General features: G+C 42.5%; 1 protein-coding gene across 2 annotated transcripts; it reads right to left on the minus strand.

Annotated features, from left to right (window-relative positions):
• Positions 1–1,715: 1,715 nt before the first annotated feature.
• On the minus strand, positions 1,716–21,193 carry LOC101933582 (gamma-glutamyl hydrolase-like). Of its 2 annotated transcripts, none has more exons than XM_005288101.3 (9): positions 21,059–21,193; positions 18,824–18,938; positions 15,938–15,988; positions 11,310–11,394; positions 8,582–8,720; positions 7,594–7,700; positions 7,413–7,503; positions 6,176–6,313; positions 1,716–3,231 (listed from the first exon to the last, which is right to left on the minus strand). In XM_005288101.3, exons 1-9 carry the CDS (start codon positions 21,186–21,188, stop codon positions 3,191–3,193), a joined length of 897 nt encoding a protein of 298 aa, XP_005288158.2. In that variant the 5' UTR covers positions 21,189–21,193; the 3' UTR covers positions 1,716–3,190. The 2 variants fall into 2 exon arrangements, with proteins under 2 accessions (XP_005288158.2, XP_005288157.2); XM_005288100.4 differs by having other exon boundaries at positions 1,716–4,573.
• Positions 21,194–21,305: the final 112 nt, after the last annotated feature.

Raw genomic sequence — 21,305 nt, forward strand, 5'->3', positions numbered from 1 at the left:
ATTGCAGTGGTGATGGTAAGATCAATTTTCAAAATAGTGGGCCAGATTCTGTTCTCCATCACTCATCTCCTCCAGACAGCTGTATCTGGCTCTATGTCTCTACCCTCTCTCCAGCCCTCACACATATTCTGAAATGTTTTAACTATATTTCAATAATGCAAATAGTGAGATCTTTAAAATTGATCTATTAAAACATGCACTAAATAATTAAGAACCTACACTACAGATTGGAAGTTTTATATTAAAAAACATTTGTGTGTGGGGGGGGGGAGTAGTTTTGCTAGCTACTTCTGAAGTCTTGCGGGTTGTTTCTGTTAGGAGGAGAAATTGATGGAATCCTGTTTATTTACAAATGTACACAAAGTTGTCTTTCCCTGAAAACAATAGGCATCAAATATGAGGAGACAATTTCTTTAACAGTTCCTAGCCTCTTTCCAGCGAGCACTCTGTCCAAAAAAGCTCTCTTTGGCATTCTCTCTCAGCCACGTTACCAGTGCTCCTCTTGTTCTCGCCAGATCAGTATCAATCTGCCCATGTCCCCGCATAAATTCTGAAACACACTTTAACTGTACTTTAATAATGCAATTAGTGAGGTATTTAAAACTGAGCTATTATATACATTCACTAAGTAATTAAGAACCAACCCTATAGATTGGAAGATGTATATTTTTAAAAATTACTTCTTTTCCTGAGCAGTTAGCCATTTCAAGGTCTTGCATTGTTTCCATTAGGAGGAGAACTTGATGATAGAATCTGGGATTTCTTGGATGAAATCCTGTTTATTTACAAAGAATGTGCACAAAGTCTTGTTTCCGTGAACACAAGGAATCAAATAACAGGAGACAGTTGCTTTGCTCACAGTTCTAGTCTCTTTCCAGTTAGCACTTTCTTGGCTTTCTCTCAGGGTCATCTTACCAGTGCTGCTCTTCTTGTCTCCTGGTTTTCTGCTGCCTCTGGCTGCTTCTGCCTCACAGACACACACACAGCTCCACCAAACAACACACAGGCCCTGTGCCTGCAATCCCCAGTCAAAAGCCCCCAGCCCTCAAGAAAAAGTACTCCATCCTTGCCATGCTGATCTGTGATTTGGGTAGTCGCTTTTATTGTTTCAACTATCACTAAACAAAGGAGCATTTAATTCCTCCTTCGTTTAGCCTGAATGACAGGCCGCTATCATGCTTACCAGCTTCAGTGAGGTTTGTGACTGCCCATAAAGACACACTCTCTGGGAACCACACAAACTAGACCATAACTATATTAATTTTCAGTGCTGTGATTGTTTATTAGAAACGAATTCTCTGCCCTGCTCTGGCAGAGAGCTGCAAAGGGAGCAGAGACTGATGGAAGACCCCAACTCGAATTACCACAGGTGTGGGACAGTCCCCATCGGAAGGGCAGCAAGAATAGTCTGTACCACCCTCTTCTGCCCCTGTCATGGGTGAGCAAAAAGGAGTGGCTGGAAAGCGATGCATTCTGGCAATCCTCAGCTGTCAGATGGTGCTGGGGACCACAGCCAACTGGTGCAGGTTAGACCAGCCTCCGGACTGCTCTGTTTTGTGATTGCATCAAGATTGGGCAGGGACTCAAGCAGCCAGGACTTTTTTATTTATTTATTTATATATATATATATATATATATATATATATATTAGAGAGAGAGAGAGAGTGTGTGTGTGTGTGTGTCTCTGTGGACACCTCTTAAGGAAGATACAAAACTGCTTGTGTAAACTTTATTTCAAGTATTAAAGGAAATCATTAATACAATCAGTTCAATGAAGTGCTGCTTTATAAAGCAGAACAGCAAGGAAATAAACTTCCAAACTCATGAATAAATACACTGATCTCACTCATATTACACACACCCCTAACCTTTGCATTTGCACACTTTGGCCCTGGTCACAACCAGTAAAGTTAACAGAAATTCCACTTGCAGGATTGGTCTCCACTATATTAGGGCTAAATCATGCATTCCTTACATAGGCAAACTCTTCAGGTATGTCTACACTACAGTGGCACAGCTACACCGCTACAGAGACACTTACTACAGCAACAGAAGGGGCTTTTCTGTCACTGTAGTAAAATCAACCCCCTCGAGAGGTGGTAGCTAGGTCCATGGAAGAATTCTTTCATGAACCTAGCTGAGTCTACAGTGCGGGTAAGGTCAACTTAAATAGATCGCATGGCACATGAAATTTTTCACAAGCCTGAGCAATGAAGCTAGGTCAACGCAAGCTTTAGGTGTAGAAAAGCCCTACTAGGCAAAATTTCTGGGGATGTTTGAGTAAGAATTGCAGGATTCAGTCATTAGTGTGTAAGCAGTTTAGCTGCTGTGCCTGTATGTAGATACAGAGCCTAATTGTCTTCTCGGACTGGTGTAAGTAAAGAATCAGGAGTAACTCTGTTGAAAACACAGCTGTGCTAATGTCATTTCTCACACTGGTAAGCCAGGACTCAGGAGTCACTATTGAAATCAAGACTATACTAATGCAAAACTGGGATAAGAAGAGACTCAGGCTCATAGTATTCTATATAACAGTCCAGGATTGGCACTCGGTCTGTATGTCACTCTGAAGTCTAGAATGTCTGTTGACTCAATGTGAAGTGATGGAAACAGCTACACATGGGGCTGAAAGCAATTTTTGTTTAGAATATCATCAGGTTGAATCATCACTGGGATTAGTGTTCCATTACCATCCAATTTTTAAGTTCTCAGCCACACGTCTTTACAAATTACACCCGTGTGACAGCATGGGCTTTCAGCTACTACCGGTAGTAGATACATAATACAACACAAAATTGTATTGTGCTGAATTGGGGTAGTCAAGCACTCACGGAAGTAATCTAAAATGTCCCAGGTTAATTAAGCTTTGCTCAGTTTGACTGTAATCGTACCTAGAAATAGTGAAATACAAATGCTGAATTTTACAGCCAACATGTACCATGCTTATGAGTGCACTGGGCTGGATTCTTGACAGTAGTTACAGATCACAATTTTTGCTTTATACAACATTAATGAATGCATTTCCAGTCCTTTCTGTTAAGGGCTAAACTGTAGCAGGCTTATCTGGTCATGAATAGTGAGTAAGGAGTCTGCCACCCTCTTGAATGCCCTGATACATTCTGCACCTGAACTGCAGATGTGGTGCTGGAACTGCTGTGTGTTACTAACTTTCAATTCTGGAGACCTGAGGTTAAAATGCTATTCCCACTGATTTCAGTGGGAGGTTTGGGCCTGTGGAAGAAAAGGGAAATGAAACTGATTACCTTATCTTCCTCCCATTTTGATACATCACAAAACTACTGAACAAACTTTTCAGTAATTGAAAAGAGCTACTTAAATTCAAGTAAATGTGTTGCATGGCAAAGCAAAAGGAAAAAAAAAACACAGTAAATGCAGCTGCCTAATAATTACAATCATTACATTGTATCAGCAGTAAAAGTCTTTGCTGACTGGATCCCTATTAGTAACATTTCTGAAAGGCATTACATCAAAATGTTTTTTAAAAGGGGATGAAAAGCCTGTCCCAACTAAAGTCAATGGCAAAACACCTCTTAATTTCAATAGGGCCAGGATTTCACAGATTTCACCAAAAGTCAAATTATACATTATATTATCATTAAAAACTCTAGGTGGTCCTATTCTTTCACAAAGCAAACTAATTCAGGGCCTATCCAAAATCTTTCCACTGACTTCAGTGTGCTTTGGAACAGAGTCTTAAGGAATCAGTGAAACTGAAGAAGGAAGCAGGAGGTGAATCAATGTTTTAACTGTGCGCTCCAAACAGACTTACTTTAACTGATGTGTGCAATGCCTAAATAATACTGCACCTTCACTATGTAAATCCTACAAGGTACAGATGGTACTGCATACACTTCTTTATGTCCGTTTGCAATAATGTTTCCCTATTATTTTGTCGTGTTTCTAAAAGACAAATAATTTTCTCTGCCAAGAGTTTGGTTACATAAGCACACATCTGTCAAGCTCAAGATCAAAAGATTATTTCATCCTTTAATTGTATTGTAATCTGACCAAGAGAACAGAATTATGATAAGTCAAACCTTTTAACTACCCAGCTGTTATCACAGAGGCGACAATGTTTTGTAGAAGTAAACTCATTTCTTTCAAATATATGGCCAAAAGTATTGCTCAATTTTTTTAAATTAACCTGATTTGTTTCAAATTTATAAGTGCAATCAAGTTGCCGTCTCTGGAGGTAAAATGTATTTCTCTGTAGCAGGTATTAAAATGAGATCCAGGCCCATTATAATGTAATTGACTGGAAATCTGTCAGATTAATGGGCCAATTCTACAGAGGTAACATAGGATAAATCACTGTAAGGTAAGCTAAGCATTTTGGCTTTCTGCCACTTGCAATGCACAACATGAGTTTAATTATGAAACTTGCAACAAATAATTCTACAGATCGCTATCCTGTACTATGGGATGGATGTTCAATCAAAAAAATAGACTTGCTCAAATGGAGAAAATATACCAGTAAAAACAGGGGTATAATTGTAAATCAATGCTTTGGTCTCTTCACTCTTATTAGGAAAATGGTGCAGGCTCTTCCGGGCTGTAAAACATTTTAAAAGAACAGATTACTTCACTGTCATCATCCATGATAGCATCTTTCTTGGTGAAATCACTTATTCTATATAGGATTATAGTAAGCAGTACTGTAATAATTTAAATTTGTGAGGGATATTATGGAGCTAGCTTTTCCAAAGATACTGGTAACAGGGATACTTTATTATCATGGAAGAATGTTAGTTTTTAAGAGCAATCGCTGCTGCCAAAAACTTGATTCTTGCAGTACTGGAGACCCATGCAACACCAGAACTAATATTGCAATATTAGCCTATTAGATATGAAAATGTTGGGAAAGATTATATTTGCAAGGAAAACAAAATCCAATTCAGTTTTTTGCGTCTGGGACTAGGCATATGTTAAAATTAACATGAAGTCATAAGAAATATCATTGATGAAAAGTAAATTCTGTTTCAGCAGACTGGACTGGCTGTTAAATACTCATAGATGCTGAGTATATGTTTCCATTGGTCAGCAAATATTTTGTGTTTCTTTCCCTGCATTTTATTTTTATGGTCAGGAGAAAATAGGCATGATGGATTCTGATCTACGTAAAAAATGTTCAGGAGGCAGTGTTGGCCTATATAGCATTGTTGTCAATCTGGTCTGAGGATCCTTCCTGGGCTGCAGAAATTTTATTTTAGCCAGGTGGAGTAATAGCTGTAGAGATATACTGTGAGGATTAACTACTGTACCTTAAGTATCAGGGGGTAGCCATGTTAGTCCGTAGCCAGAAAAAAACAACAAGGAGTCCGATGACAGATTTATTTGGACATAAGTTTTCGTGGGTAAAAAACCCACTTCTTCAGATGCATTATATTATTATAATGCCTGCATCTGTAATTTTCACTCCATGCATCTGAAGAAGTGGGTTTTTTACCCACGAAAACTTATGTCCAAATAAATCTGTTAGTCTTTAAGGTGTCATCGGACTCCTTGTTGTTACTGTACTTTAAGGGATTAACACAGAAGAGTTTGTGGTATGGCACAAGAGGCAGAGTGACACGGCTAGGCTGGACTGCCTGTTGCACTGCAAGAGGAAAGTGTATTGATCTTTCTCTGAGCCTGGAGACAGTTTCCTACTTACTTTTGTCAATTGCTCTACTATAATTACCCCGAATAAAACAAAACTCAGAAAGCTTCTGGAAATAAAATCTTCCATTCATTATCTCATTCTACCTACTTTGCCCACGGCCGAGTGAGACTGGGATGTGAATAAGAGTTTTGAGTTCACCTAGAGTGCAGCCTTAACAATTCTAAAGTTTCACTGGTTTTTGGTGTCTGCTCAAACGTTTATATCAGATTAAAAATCGACACTCTTCTCCTGACAAATTACTCTCTACTGAAAGGAGTTTGTATGCTTCCATCAGAGTGCTTGGCTTTTGTTGTTTATTTTGCTTAACCATTCTATTTAAAATGTCCTTCCTTTAAATAAGTCTTTAAAGCTTGCATAGTATGTGCTCAAAGATCATAGGTATAGTATTTTGACACTTTGAAAGGGGGGCTTTTTTCCTCTCAAAGAATGTTCCACTGTTTTCTCTCTCTGAAACTGAATTTTATGAATATAGATGAAAAAAGAACTATTTACCTTCATTCACTAAGAAATCAGCTACGTAATATGCAACTTTCATAGCTGATGCAGAATGTGGTATGCCTGATGAGTTCTTCCATTCAAAAGGATTTTTCTCTGGATGCCACTGGACACCATAAATTGGGTATTTATATGCTGTGTAAACAAATTTTCCATCAATGCATGTAACATTTAGGCCTTCACTTAAATGGTGGCATGCACAATTTTATTACAATGAACACATTACTAGAGATCTCACTATATCTCACATATAATTTGTGACTTCTATAATGGGACAAAAAGCCTTAAGCAACTTGTAAAATGTATTCCTACCTAAAACGTCACATACAAGATTTCAGCCCAAGAACAAAAATGTTTACATTTAAAAAATAGTTTGGTCAATTATACATTATAAGAAATTAAAAGTTATAGTGAGATGTGCTAAATGAAAAAGGGTTTAATTCTATGCAAACAAATTTCTGCAGGTCACTGTTCCACCATTGTAATCTGATTGCTTTAGCTGCAATATTTACAAAAAATGAAAAATTGTTTCATTATAAAAAATAAGAGAGTGCTAGAAGTGTTGTGCTAGCCAGTGGATTACCCTGATGGGCAGCATGCAGCCCCCGGGCCGCAGGTTGCCTACTACTGCTCTAATGAATCAAAACAGATGTTTCTGGAGTTCAATATGACAGGTAAAGGCACAGGCAATGCAGGAGTCTTTTGGAAGACAGCAATTACCAGAACTGTGGCCAAAAGGAATGGGGGATACTGCTGGCACCTCACTAGCATGAATGGCTCTCCCTGTACTACAACCACGGATAAGAGAGCAACATGGAGAGGCAGTATCTGTAGAGAGCCAGCAGTAGAAGTGCAGACTAGACCTGTTGCACTGAGGAGGGGTTTAAGCTACAGAAACTGGAGTGGTGTTTCCACATCTTGTCCCACAGATCTGAAAATATTTCATTTGGTAAAGTGTTAACATATCTAGGTGTGGAGCAGTGGGGTGAAAGAGAGAATAGTCATACTCTGAAACATGCACATCTAAAGTAAAGTGCAAAGGTGTAAGTTATCTTCAGACAGAACATATTCTAATCAACCACAAGGCAGGCAGTGCTGACATTTAACTCCTTATTCTAACATTAAAATTAGTAACACCACCGCCACGCTCACTATCTTCCACACAAAAAACAAACAAACCCTCCCCCAACCCCACAAAACCCTATCACAGTTTACATGTTACACCGATCACTACCTTCCATTGTCGATATAAACTCCACGTCTGCATGGGTGTTAGTTGTCAGAACCTTATAGAAATTGCGTAGCTTCGCATTCTGTGTGAAATTCTGCATTAAAAAATGACAGAAATAAATGTTTTATTTCTAGATTTAACAGAGTAAACTCATTTTGGTTCATTCAATCAAATAATCAAATACCTGCACGGAGAGGCTCCAGTGATGAAAGTGTGCTGTCAAAGACTCAGTGGCAAGTTTTTGCAACAAGTCATCTGGAAAATTCTTGAACATCCTGCTGTCTTTTGCAGCTTGTACAAAAAAGACAAAGGAATATTCTCACTACCAGGCTGCCAAAGGAACATCATTATTAGGATGGGGATAAATGTGATGAAGTACTAGCTAAATTCATTTTAATTCCTTTTGACTCTGTTCTTTCACTGAATTTGATTAATCAATAACACAATACAAACATACCCCAGGAATAAATCTAGAATACAGCTATGGCAGAGTGCAGTCTAGCAATTCTCACTAGACCATATGCGGCAGCCCTGACCCACAGAGGACCCAATTCTGCCTCCTTTGCTCACACTCATTAGACCCATGTTCTACCATTAATTTCAGTGGTGTGGTGAGGTACTACTCTGTGTAGTTAGGAACGGCAGAATTTTTGTAAATACGGCAAGGCAACAGGATTTAGTCCATTGATTAATTACTGCAATCAATGGAAGAAATCCTGCTTATTGCTGCTAGAGGAAAAAAACATAAAAAGCATCATTCAGAGCCAGCTTCTGCCATCCTTATGCTGAGTTGCATCTCATTTTGCAAGTAGTCCCACTGATTTCAATACTATATATTATAGTATATAAGGATCCAGATTTTTCATTCAGCTCATTACAGAGTTAGGGGGCTGGATCAAAATTATGGATCTAGGACCAAACTTTCCCAAAGTTCATAGCTTTCCAGATCCATAATTTTGGTCAGGCTCATGACACGCAAATAGTTTGCTCTCAAACCTCTAATTTTTCAGTCATAGAATTTTATTGGCTTTCTTATAGAAGAAACAACATCAATATTATAAAAACATTAGAGTCACCTATTTCAAATCTTCAACCGTAAATATTGGTTTATTACAAGAAAAAAAGATTCTTGTGAATCCAAATGACATTAGCAGTGTAACAGGATTGTTCACCTGTAGTAAAGTTCAGTGGGAATGCAAAATCCTCAGTATTAGTCCAAGTCAGTAAAATCTCCCCACTGGTGAGGTATGTAAGCTCTTCATATCCCAGACATGTTCCCCATACAGGAAAATAGTCTCCTTTATCATTAGCCTTTAAAATAAGAAACAAAAGATGAAGAAATGGTCACCACATACAGTAATTTATGTAAAAGTTAACAAATTGTAAATCCCTTTTACTTCTATAGGATTTTTTCTGCAACATCTAGCACTTTTATGTGCTTGATGTTTGCATAGCCAGCAATTTTATGTCCCGGGTTCCTGGAGGAGAAATTTGGACATCAAATGACATAAAATAGAAAGTGGCAGTGTTATCTTAAAAACAATGAAACTGATGTGAAACCTGAGCTAAGGGCAAAACTAGGGGAAGGAAAGAAGGAGAGACGAGCGAAACAAAAGCAGAATGAAACCCTCAACGTAAAGAAGCACATAAAGCTCCAAATAGAGAAGATCCGGACAGCAGGCAGGTGGCATTTCTACACCGTAAGCATGGTTTAAAAGCTCTGTTACCCCAGAACATTATTTTTTTTTTGTGATGGCTGAGGGCATTTCCTTAATTTCTTTCTAAAACAAATTCATTTCCGGGTTATGACCCAACTTAAGAAGTTATTACTCAAAAGCTATTTTTCTGGAAAGATCTAAGCAACTGAAACTTCGGGCTTAGAAAGAAAGTGCCACCACCACCTTAACTATATTCCTGATACTGAGACTGTAAAAACTCATATAGATCTTTACTCTTATAGTAAACTACTGACATATAAAATATTTTTACAAAGAAGCTCCAAAAGCATTACAGTATCTTTCTAGCCATCTGCCATGTAAGTGCTAGGTAAGCAAGGCTAGATAAGCAAGGCTTGCTACTTCTCTCACTTACTCTGATGCAAATGAGGAGTAACTAATGTCGAAGAGTTACATCAGTTTAAGTGAAATTATAATCAAGCCCTTAACATATATTCCCCTTACTTTTGCTCTGCCTAAAAATGCAGCCTACAGGCTAACCACTTATTTAACAGCATTAAAGGCTGTAATTTATTTTTTTTACTAATTTATAAGCTGAGGAAAAAATCTTTGATGAAATCCTTGCCTCACGTAAGTCAATGGCAAAACTCACATTGACTTCAATGGGTCTAGGACAGGCGTGGGCAAAATATCTGGGTATAGAAATTGTATGGCGGGCCATGAATGCTCACGAAATTGGGGGTTGGGGTGCGGGAGGGGCTGAGGGCTCTGGCTGGGGGAGCAGGCTTTGGAGTGGGGCCAGAAATGAGGAGTTCAGGATGTGGGAGAGGGCTCTGGGCTGGGGCAGGGGGTTGGAGTGCGGGGGGTGTAGGCTCTGGGATGGGGCTGGGGATGAGGGGTTGGGGGTACTGGAGGGTACTCCAGGCTGGGACCGAGGGGTTGGGGCGTGGGAGGGGGTCAGGGGTGCAGGCTGCAGATGGCGCTTAACAGTGGCATGTCCCACCCTCTGGCTCCTATGTGGAGGCATGGACCCCACTCCCCAGGGCCAGATTAAAACGTCTGAAGGGCTGGATGTGGCCCCCAGGCCATAGTTTGCCCACCCCTGGTCTAGGATTTCACCCCTTGTGTGTACATGTAATTTCAAAACACAGTCACACCAAGTAACCTCTTATTTTGAATTTGATGAGGCAAAGTGGGAAGAGACACTGATGTGAATTTAAGAGTAGTAGAAATTCCAATCTTCATACATGCAAACATCACCTTGACTTCTATAACTCACATTGCACTTATAAAATGTATCAATATTTTATAGTGTTAATTAAGTCTCAAAGGATGCAGTTCAGAGCACACAATTTCAGAAGTAAAATAGAGAAAAGCATGCCAGGAAGGGACATCTATAAAGAACTGGAAATTACTTCCTAAATTTTCAATTATCTTGATTACATACAGCATGTCTAATAAGATTTTTCCTCAAACTCTGTATATGAAGTGATGACAAGCAATTTACTGAGTTGCTGTGAAATGTTCGTGCAATTTCATCATACTGTTTACGGTAATGGTGCCCCCACCAGACATTATGGCCCCAATCCTCCACACTTACTTACATGCTTAACTTAATGCATTGTGCGTAGTTTCATTGAGGTAAATGGGACTACTTATACTGCATAAAGGTAAGCAAGTCTTTGCAATATCAGGGTCTATGATAACCAGATGGCAATCCCATGAACAAAGATGGGTGCTCAACTTGAAACACTTTAATGGGGCCTGATTTTCAGAAAGGGCTAAGCAGTCACCCCGACCCCTGAAAATCTTGGCCTCAGTTAGTATTGAGCACAACATAGGAGCACCACTTCTGCTTCATAAAAAAAATACACTGGATACCAAGAAAGGTTGTGTAAGTGTTGACAATAAGGGTGACTGACAGCTAAATTTTACAAGTAATGTTGTACAAATAAAGATATTAACAGTTGACTTCACTTAAACTATTTGGTGATAGGCCTCAAACCTTAAAGTTCAGATTATAATTTTCTGAAGTTTGGAGGTGTACAGTTCAGACCTGCATCTAAAGCTATTAGATGATTTGTTACACACACACCAACAGTCAGCTGCTTATTAACAGGCTAACAGGAATATATTGAACTCCAGTTGGAAACTGTCTAAATATAAGCCTCCCATGATTTTGGTCCCTGAACACTGACAATAACCAGAACAGTTTTTCCGTTACCTTTAGTGCCTTGTTGTAAAATATCCTAGCAGTCCTAGAATATTCTGAGGTCTTAAGATCAACACCACCTCCTGGGAAAAGTACCCTGAAAAACAACAAAGTATTATTACATGTAAATAATTATAGGTCTTAGTCATAATATAATGTATAAATATGGACAGGGCTGATAAGAACCCTGAGGCATAAATTCACTGAAGGCAAACATCAGACCATATGATCACAATGTCTATGTGCTACAGTAAATTTCAACACTTAAAAAAAAAGGGGGGGGAAAGGGTGGCTGCTGATAATTAAAGATAATATTTTCAGAGTGAGAAGAACCTGAAGCTAAAACATACAGGCTTTACAAGATAAAAGGCCATATATAGCATTCTGATCCAAGGCTTCCATATTATGATTCAATGGATGCAGTTACTTTTTTTTACTGATTTTATTTATTATTTATATAGAGTCAGATTCTAACAGAACAGGGCAGCAAGACAGGGTATGACAGGGTATGACTGACCCTTACTCATTTGTGCAGCCCTCCGAAGATTGCGACTCTGATCACAGATGAGTGGGGGTGAAAGGTAAGCAGCAGCTACTTGACCATTACTCCCGTTTGCAAGTATCTGGGTGGCGAGGGGATAAAGAGTGGGAAAAGACTTGATTCTTCCCTCTCCGATAGCCAGCCAGATATGCCCATATACACAGGGCAGAAAATGAAGTTACAGTAGAACCTCAGAGTTATGAACACCAGAATTACGAACTGATAGGTCAACCACACACCTCATTTGGAACTGGAAATACAATCAGATAGCAGCAAAGAAAAACAACAACAATAAAAAAGCAAATATGGTACAGTACTGTGTTAAACGTAAACTACTAAAAGTATAAAAGGAAAACTTAAAAAAAGAGATTTGACAAGGTAAAGAAACTGTTTCTGTGCTTGTTTCATTTAAATTAAGATGGTTAAAGCAGCATTTTTCTTCTACATATTAAGTCAGTGTTCAGTTGTAAACTTTTGAAAGAACCGTAGCATTTTGTTCACAGTTACAAACTCCATTCCTGAGGCATTTTTAACTCTAAGATTCTACTGCACCATCTAGCTCAAAATGCAAGTGTGTTTGGCATTCTACAGAACATAAAGACATTGTCCTTGTCACAAACAATCTGCAATCTAAAGACCTAGCCACCTTTACTCATGTTGAGTCACATCTTACTCCACCAGAAATCCCATGGAAACTATTCATGGAGTAAAAAATCATTCAACCTGAGTAAGGGTGGCAGAATCAGGCCCTCAGTGGACACAATATCATAAGGGATGAGTTGAGTGGAGCAAGGAACATGGGAGAAAAAGTTTCAAGGAGGAAGTGGGGGGGGGGGGGGCGGGAGATAGGAAGAAAAGTAGAGGAACCATGGAGAGGGTTGGAAGAGGAGACAGAGGAGTAAGGAGGGGAACAGTGAGTAGGCAAGCTGCAAGGACTGTGAAATAGCTTTGGCAAAATGAAGGCCATCACTGAAAGGGGATACAAACAACATGAGAACAGTGAAAGTAGGCTGCTGGCTTCCATTCAAATGCTGCTCCTATCAGCCTGCACATAGGCAGAAAGGGGTGCCAAAATAAGTAGGCTGTCAAGCAATTAAAAAAGTTAATCACGTGATTGCTCACGCTGTTAGACAATAATAAAATACCATTTATTTAAGTATTTTAGGATGTTTTCTACATTTTCAAATATATTGATTTCAATTATAACACAGAATACAAAGTGTACAGTGCTCACTTTATATTTATTTTTATTAAAAATATCTGCATTGTAAAAAACAAAAAAAAATTATTTTTCAATTCACCTCATACAAGTACTGTAGTGCAATCTCTTTATCATGGCAGTTGAACTTACAAATGTAAAATTATGTACAAAAAAACTGCATTGAAAAATAAAGCAATGTTAAACTTTTGAGCCTACAAGTCCAATCAGTCCCTACTTCTTGTTCAGCCAATCACTCAGAATTTGCAGACTATAACACTGCCCACTTCTTGTTAATGTCACTTGAAAGTGAGAACAGGCGTTCGCATGGCACTGTTGTAGCCAGCGTCACAAGATATTTACGTGCCAGATGCGCTAAAGCTTCATATGATACTCGTGAGAGCATTCTGCACCAAAAAATTAAAAATTCTGCACACAATATTTTAAAATTCTGCAAGTTTTATTTGTCAATAAATAAATGCAGAGGCTCCAGCATGGCAACGGGGATCACAGGCTACTGGCTGTATGAAGGTGGGGATCACCCTGCAGCTTCCTCGGCTCATGGACTCAGTGGTGAGGCTGCACCCAACGCTGACACAGCACAAGGCCTGGGGCCCTGCACCAGGTTTGGAGCAGGCAGGCTCAACCAGGCAGGATCCAAGTGTTGAGGGGCTAAGTGTGGGGGGCCCAGGTGTGGGGTGAGAGGATTCTGTGTGAGACTATCTAGGTGCAGGCAGCTCAGTGGGGGGGGTCTAAGTGTGGGGGATCTGGATGCACAGAGGCTCACTGAGGGGGTTCTAGGTGCAGGGGCAATGGGACTCTGCAGGAGCTTCCAAGTGAGAGTGATTGGGGCTCAGCGGAGAGGTCTTGGTGTGGGGATCTCAGCAGGGGTGTCTGGTGCTGGGGGAGTGGGCTTGGTGGGGTAGGGGTCTGGGTGCAGCTAGCTGGGAGTCAGTGGCATGGGGATCTGAATGTGGAGGCTCAGGGGAGTTCAGGGGGGTGGGGCTCATCAGGGTGGGGGTTTAAGTGCAGGGAGCTCAGTGGAGAGTGGTCTGGATGCAGGGAGGCTCCAGATGCAGGGGTTGAAGTTCAGTGGAGTGGGGTTCAGGTATGGAGGGCAAGGGTGGTTATGGTTGTCTGGGGTGAGGCTTGGTGTGGGTGTCTGGGTATGGGAGGTCCAGCTGCCTGGGGGTTGGGCGGATGGGGGAGCAGCTCCCCATACAGTGACCCCTCCCTCCGCAGCTGAGGAGTGATGGGGGCAGGAAGCAGGGGAGGATGCTGCAGCTGGGGGAGGTTTCTGGGGGTGGGTCAGACACAGCCCCAGCCACTCCTTGCAGGGGAAGGGGAAATCCTGTCCTCTCCTGCCTCCAGCCCAGCCAGGATTAACAGCTGATGCCGGCTCAGGATAGGAGCCACTGGCTTGGATGTCCCCACCCCTGCAGCGATTTACCTCTCTGATGGCTGCCTGAAAGGATGAACCTGCGCAGCTAGGGACTGGTGTGTGACTGCTCTTGCAGATTCCCTTTGCTTCCCTGTCAGAAAGTCATTTTTCTGGGGAAGCAAAGAAATCTGCAGGGAACATGAATTCTGTGCACACGCAGTGGCGCAGACTTCCCCTAGGAGTAATATGTCCCTTTATCTTCAACCACCATTCTAGAGGACATACGTCCATGCTGATGACAGGTTCTGCTTGATAACGATCCAAATCAATGCAGACCGACACATGTTCATTTTCATAATTTCAGTCAGATGCCACCAACAGAAGGTTGATTTTCTTTTTTGGTGGTTTGGGTTCTATAGTTTCCCTCATCAGAGTGTTGCTCTTTTAAGACTTCTGAAAGCATGCTCCACAGCTCATCCCTCTTAGGTTTTGGAAGGCACTTGAGATTCTTAAACCTTGGGTGGAGTGCCGTAGCTATCTTTAGAAATATCACATTGGTACCTTCTTTGCATTTTGTCAGATTTGCAGTGAAAGTGTTCTTAAACCGAACAACATCATCCGAGACTGCTATAACATGAAATATATGGCAGAATGCGAGTAAAACACAGAGCAGGAGACATACAATTCTCTCCCAAGGAGTCCAGTCACAAATTTAATTAACGCATTATTTTTTTTAACAAGCGTCATCGGCATGGAAGCATGTCCTCAGAAACAGGTGCCGAAGCATGAAGGGACATATGAATCTTTAGCGCATCTGGCACATAAATATCTTGTGACACCGCCTACAACAGTGCCATGTGAATGCCTGTTCTTTCAGGTGACACTGTAATTAAGAAGTGGGCAGCATGATCTCCTGTAAATGTAAACAAACTAGTTTCTCTTAGTGATTGGCTGAACAAGAAGTAGGACTGAGTGGACTTGTAGACTCTAAAATTTTACATTGTTTTGATTGCAGTTATGAAACAAACAAATCTACATTTGTAAGTTGCACTCTCATGATAAAGAGATTGCACTACAGTACTTGTATGAGATTAACTGAAAAATACTATTTCTTTTGTTTATCAGTTTTACAGTGCAAGTATTTGTAATAAAAATAATATAAAGTGATCACTGTATACTTTGTATTCTGTGTTGTCATTGAAATCAATATTTTTGAAAATGTAGAAAAACATCCAAAATATATAACACATTTCAACTGGTATTCTATTGTTTAACAGTGCAATTAAAACTATGATTAATCACGATTAATTTTTTTAATCACGATTAATGCACACACCTGCAAGAAAGAAGAAGATTACACTCACATTCCCTACTTAGAAAAATGAAGTATCTGAGTCTGGAATCGCCAAAGGCAAAACCAAGAACTTAACAGTAAAACAACAGTGGCTTTGATAACATCTGTTTTAGAGAGGCTTTGCATTAATGGACATTTCAACAGTAAACTGATGCTCAAAGCTTACCCATTAATAGACTGGAAAATCTTATCATACTCTTCTTCTGAACGATTTAGTCTGAAATCCCAACAAAGATAGTTACAGGTATGTCTGAAACGTCATCACATTTTACTATTAAAATACCAAAGATACTTAATACAAACCATCTTCAATGGGCATGGAAAGTGTATAAAAAACATGTATGAAAACTAAAGAAGAAGTTTGTTTACCTGCCGCGTTGGCAGGTTCGGCCGATCGCAGCTCCCACTGACCGCGGTTCACCGTCCCAGGCCAATGGGGGCTGCGGGAAGTGGCGCGGGTGAAGGATGTGCTGGCCGCAGCTTCCCGCCGCCACCATTGGCCTGGGACGGCGAACTGCAGCCAGTGAGAGCTGCGATCGGCCGAACCTGCCGACGCGGCAGGTAAACAAACTGGCCTGGCCCGCCAGGGTGCTTACCCTGGCGAGCTGCGTGCCAGAGGTTGCCGACCCCTGATCTACAGCAAGCTTTAGGTTAGATATTAGGAAAAACTTTCTAACTATAAGGATAGTTAAATGCTGAAATAGGCTTCCAATGGAAGTTGTGGAATCCCCGTAATTGCAGGTTTTTAAGAACAGGTTGCATAAACACCTGTCAGGAATGGTCTAGGTTTGGGGGGGGGGGGGGGGGGGGGGGCCTAGACTAAATGACCTCTTGAGGTCCCTTCCAGCCTTAAACTTCTATGATTTTATGAATGGAAACTTACTCTTCAGGGAGTCAGACTGGGCCAGTTCATACTCCCTAGAGCAGGGGTGGGGAACCCCCAGCCCATGGGCCGGATTCAGCTCGCTGCTGCATTTAAGCCGCCCCACAGCAAGTCTCCACGCTGTGGGCTGGAAGCCCTGAGCCTCGGAGGCCCCCCACGAGACTGGAGCCATGACCGCCAGCTCGCCCTGCTGCGGGGGGAGGGTTGCCAGGCTATTAAATGTCCAGTCACCTCCGTGCAGCTCCCAGAAGCGACCAACATTGCGGCCCCTAGGAGCAGGGGCGATCAGGGAAACTCTGCACACTGCCCCTGCCCCCAGCACCGGTTCCGCAGCTCCCATTGGCTGGGAACTGCGGCCAATGGAAACTGAGGGGGTGGGGCCTGCAGGCGCAGGCAGCGCATACCGCGCAGAGCCCCCGGGCCCCTCCGCCTAGGGACCAGACATGGTGGCTGCTTCTGGAAGCATCGCAGAGCCAGGGCAGGCAGGGAGCCTACCTTAGCCACGCTGCACCACCAACTGGGAGACGCCTAAGGTAAGCGCTGCCTGGCAGGAGTGTGCACCCCAAACCCTCTGCCCCAGGTCGGAATCCCCTCCTGCACTCTAACTCCCTCCCAGAACCCGCACTCCCTCCCACACCCCAACCCCCTGCCCCAGCCCTGAGCCCATTCCGCACTCCAAACCCCTTGGCCCTGGTCTAGAACCCTCTCCTGCACCCCAAGCCTCTCATCCCCAGCCCCACCCCAGAGTCTGCACCCCGAGTTGGAGCCCTCACACCCGTCCCAGCCCAGAGTCTGCTCCCGCCCCCTGAATCCCTCATTTCTGGCCCCACCCCGGAAGCATGGGGAAGTCCTGAGCCTCGCCCCCCTCCCACCACACACACACGCACACACTCCCGCAGGGCTGTGTGTGGCCTGTGACTGATTTTTTCTGTGGATCAGTGGCCCCTGATAGAAAAAAGGTTCCCCACCCCTGCCCTACAGCCATGCATGGATGTGACCATCTGCATGCAGACCTCACCCTTTTCACACAAAAGTGGGGGCTCCACCAACTTCTTAATCCTGTCTCCACACCTGTCAGCCTCAAAGAATTTAGAAAAGCCAATACAGTCTGCATGGCCCCTCACACCAATTCATTAGGCTTTGGGAACAACCCCTGTTGGTGTGTCTCCTTTGGAACCATGGTGCCAGAGTGGTGCAGAGGCATAGGGCAGCCATGTGAGTATATGATTAACAGTGATTTATAAACATGAGATCTTATTCCGTTCTCACACGGGTTTTACGGTTCACTAACTTCAGAGTAGTTACTCCTGATTTACACCTGTATCAGCAAGGTCAGAATTGCCCCACTTGTTAAACACACACTCTGACTATCACCTGCCACATTCACAGTCCTAGCTTTCTCAATTTGCCCCATCCACCTTTTTAGCTTAGAGCCAGTCTCCGTGGACAAGGAGCACATTTTGCCTCAGGTTCTCAGATCAAAGTTCCAGGGAGATTCAGAAAGCTGGGGAAGACCAATGGGATCCTCAAAACATTGGCTCTGAAGAGTGATTTCATGCAGGTTTGACACTTGGTTGTGATCTTGTTTTGTATCAGCATCTAACTACTATTTTAATTCCTACTAACATTGTATTTGCTGTTATAGTTTTACATTTTACTGTTGGCCACCAAGTTCTCTTTTTGGCATCAGCCTATTGCCTGCACAAGCCAGAATGTTCCTCTGATCCAGAACCTGGAATAGTTGTAAAACATAGACCTCTGTGTAGTAGTAGTTAGTGAGCCAGAGTATGAGAGGAATCAGATCTGGACACTTCAAGCACTAGTGGCAGTCTCCCTCCATTCCCTGAGTCCTAGCATTATTTATGTACACTTGGCAATATATGGCCCTGAAGGCAATAGCGTGTATTTGGCAACTTCACAGACCACAGCTAGCAACTGGTACATATGTTAAGTCTGAAGATGAAGAAACACTTTTAATATATTGCATTGGCAGGCACCAGCTTGCTGTGAGTCTAGCCTCCATTCCTAGAGATCTTGCAAAGTTCTGTGCACCTTCTTTAGTCTGTAAGGAATTGAAAGTACAAAGTGAGTCAGCTCTTACACATTAAGCACCTCTCAAGGGTAGGTACTTATGCAGTACAAAAAGCCGGGAACTACCACACAGCCTACCTTATTGGCACAACTCGTGCACCAGCAGATTCTAGGAACTTCACATATGAAGCAGCAATGTAGGAACTTCCAAATCTATGGAAACTTGTAAAGTCACACTCCTGTGCCAATATCCCTACAGTGTCCAGAAAACAGAAAGGATTACTGTAATTTGTATAACAGCAGTTATAGTCCAGAAGAAGGCAAATTAAATAAAAACTCTCATTTCTTTCACTAACTGAACTGATTCATACACTACAGCGAGTAGTATTATACTTAATGATTTACCACGAACTATGAGAAAATTGAAATAATAAGCAAACAAGCTTGCTTAGTAATGGGGTATCAAATAAAACCATTTTAACAGTTTGACTTTAAATTCCCTGCCTTATTTGATTAGTTCCACAACTTCTTATAAACATATTTTATTTATCAGGGCACTTTAAAGACAAGGTCCCAGCTCCAAAGAGTTTAAAATCAAATCCACTGGCCCCACACAGAGTCCCATAGAATCAAGAGGATTCCATAAGAGTTCAGTCTCATCCACACAGATTGGATTGCAATAGTGGGACCATAGTTATACATATCAGAGTTGAAATGAAAGGCTATTTACTGTACATCTAATGAATCTGTTGCAGGCTATTTTGTGGTGGCATGCAGTGTTTTAGAATTTTCCATTTTCACCTTTTTATGGATTATTTCTATTTTCAAAAACAAAAACACCTGAGATACTAAAAACCATATCTTAAACATAGCCATACAAAAACCTACAATACGATCCATTTGTAATTCTAGAACTAATACCATTTTAGGCCCTAATCCTTCAAAAACACTTACTCTTGTACTGTACTTTAAGCATGTGAGCAGTCCCATTAAAATCATGATTTATGTGCTTCAAGTTAAGCACTTCTATGTCTGCAGGATTGGGCCTTGCCTTAGACAATACCTTTTCATGAGGATTTACACAAAGATACTTGGACATTTTCTAAATATCCATTATGCAGCACACAGCCAGACCAGAACACTGCATTAGAACATTTTCTAGACTGTTGTGCAACTGTGCCACATGACTGACTGTATCTCAGCTTCTGGAAACAGCAAAAGTGAAAAAAACTATTTTGCTGACTAATTGCTCACCATTTACTCACACATGGAAAGCAAAGCCAGCTGAGCTATTCATAGCAAGACCTGGTAATAAACAAACCAACTCTGGAAAAGTAAACTTTAAAAAAAAAAATCCACACCTGTTCTTACTTCAAACGGGAGCAGAGGGGCTTTTCTGAAAAAGTTGTGGGGGGAGGGGAATCCTGAGTGTCTCTGTGCCTCAGTTCCATGGAGATAACTGTACTTCCTTAGCTCTTGGGTGTTCTGAAGATGAATACTCTAGTAGGGCTAGTCTACACTAGAAGTGCTACATCAGCGCAGCTGCACATCTGGTGAAGATGCTCTATGCCGAGCAGAGAGCTCTCTCTCGTCAGCATAATTACTCCACCTCTGTGCGAGGCGGAAGGTATGTTGTCAGGCGAGCCTCTCCTGCTGACATACCACCGGCATGGACAGTACTGAGGTCGCTGTAACTTACGCTGCTCAGGGAGTTGGCTTTTTCACATCCCTGAGTGAGGTAAGTTATATTGACTTAAGTGATAGTGTAGACTACACTAAAATAGTGTTTCTAAATGACAGATCTGGCGCTGGTCCCTGAGATCTCCCTGATAGTTTAGGAAGGCAGCAAGCCAACCCCTGGTATCAAAAAGGTTGAGAAACACTGCTCTAAAGATGATGAAGTGCTCAGATCCTACAGCAGTGGGAGTAGCAGAGTGCACTGGATAGATACAGTAGAATAGTCTTACACCTGATGGGTCAGTGCAGGCTATACTGTTATTGCTGAGGCTGACACCATCCTAACAGGTGAGACGGGTAGGCAGTGAAAGATGGCCCCTTCTTGACACAGTGAAGCTTCCTACTCAGGATGTCAACACCGCCCTCCCCACAGAGGTGTCAGAGCGGGGAGGGGGGAGTTTTGGAGGAGGGAGAAGGTATTTTTACCTTATTTTATGCATTCCCTCAACTGACCCTCTCGTGTTAACATCTGCCCTAACCACCCTCTGCGCCCTCCTCTGTCCTACTGGCTACAAAGGTGCGTGTTGCTCTCCCTCCCTGTCCCTGCGTACACAGGGGCACACCCCTCCCGCACGCAGCAGCAGGGGCTCTCACGGTGCCCGCCGCGCCCTCGCTCCCTGCCCCTGCGCTTCTTACCAATGATGGGTTTCTCGTTGCTGGCCCCCCGGCGGCTCCGCGACACCACGGAGGCCAGAGCATTGGCGCAGAGGAGGAGCAGCAGGAGGCAGACGCCCGGCGGGGAGCGTGGCCCGGAGTAGCGCAGCATGACTCCCTCGCCGCCGCCCGGCCCCGCACTGGCTCTGCGGCTGTACGGTGCAGCAGTGCCCCGAGCGCACCGCCCTTCCTGCGGAGCGGGCACCGCCTTTCCCGGGCTGCACCCTGG

This window comes from Chrysemys picta, chromosome 2 (assembly GCF_011386835.1).
Source record: "Chrysemys picta bellii isolate R12L10 chromosome 2, ASM1138683v2, whole genome shotgun sequence".
NCBI lineage: Eukaryota > Metazoa > Chordata > Testudines > Emydidae > Chrysemys > Chrysemys picta.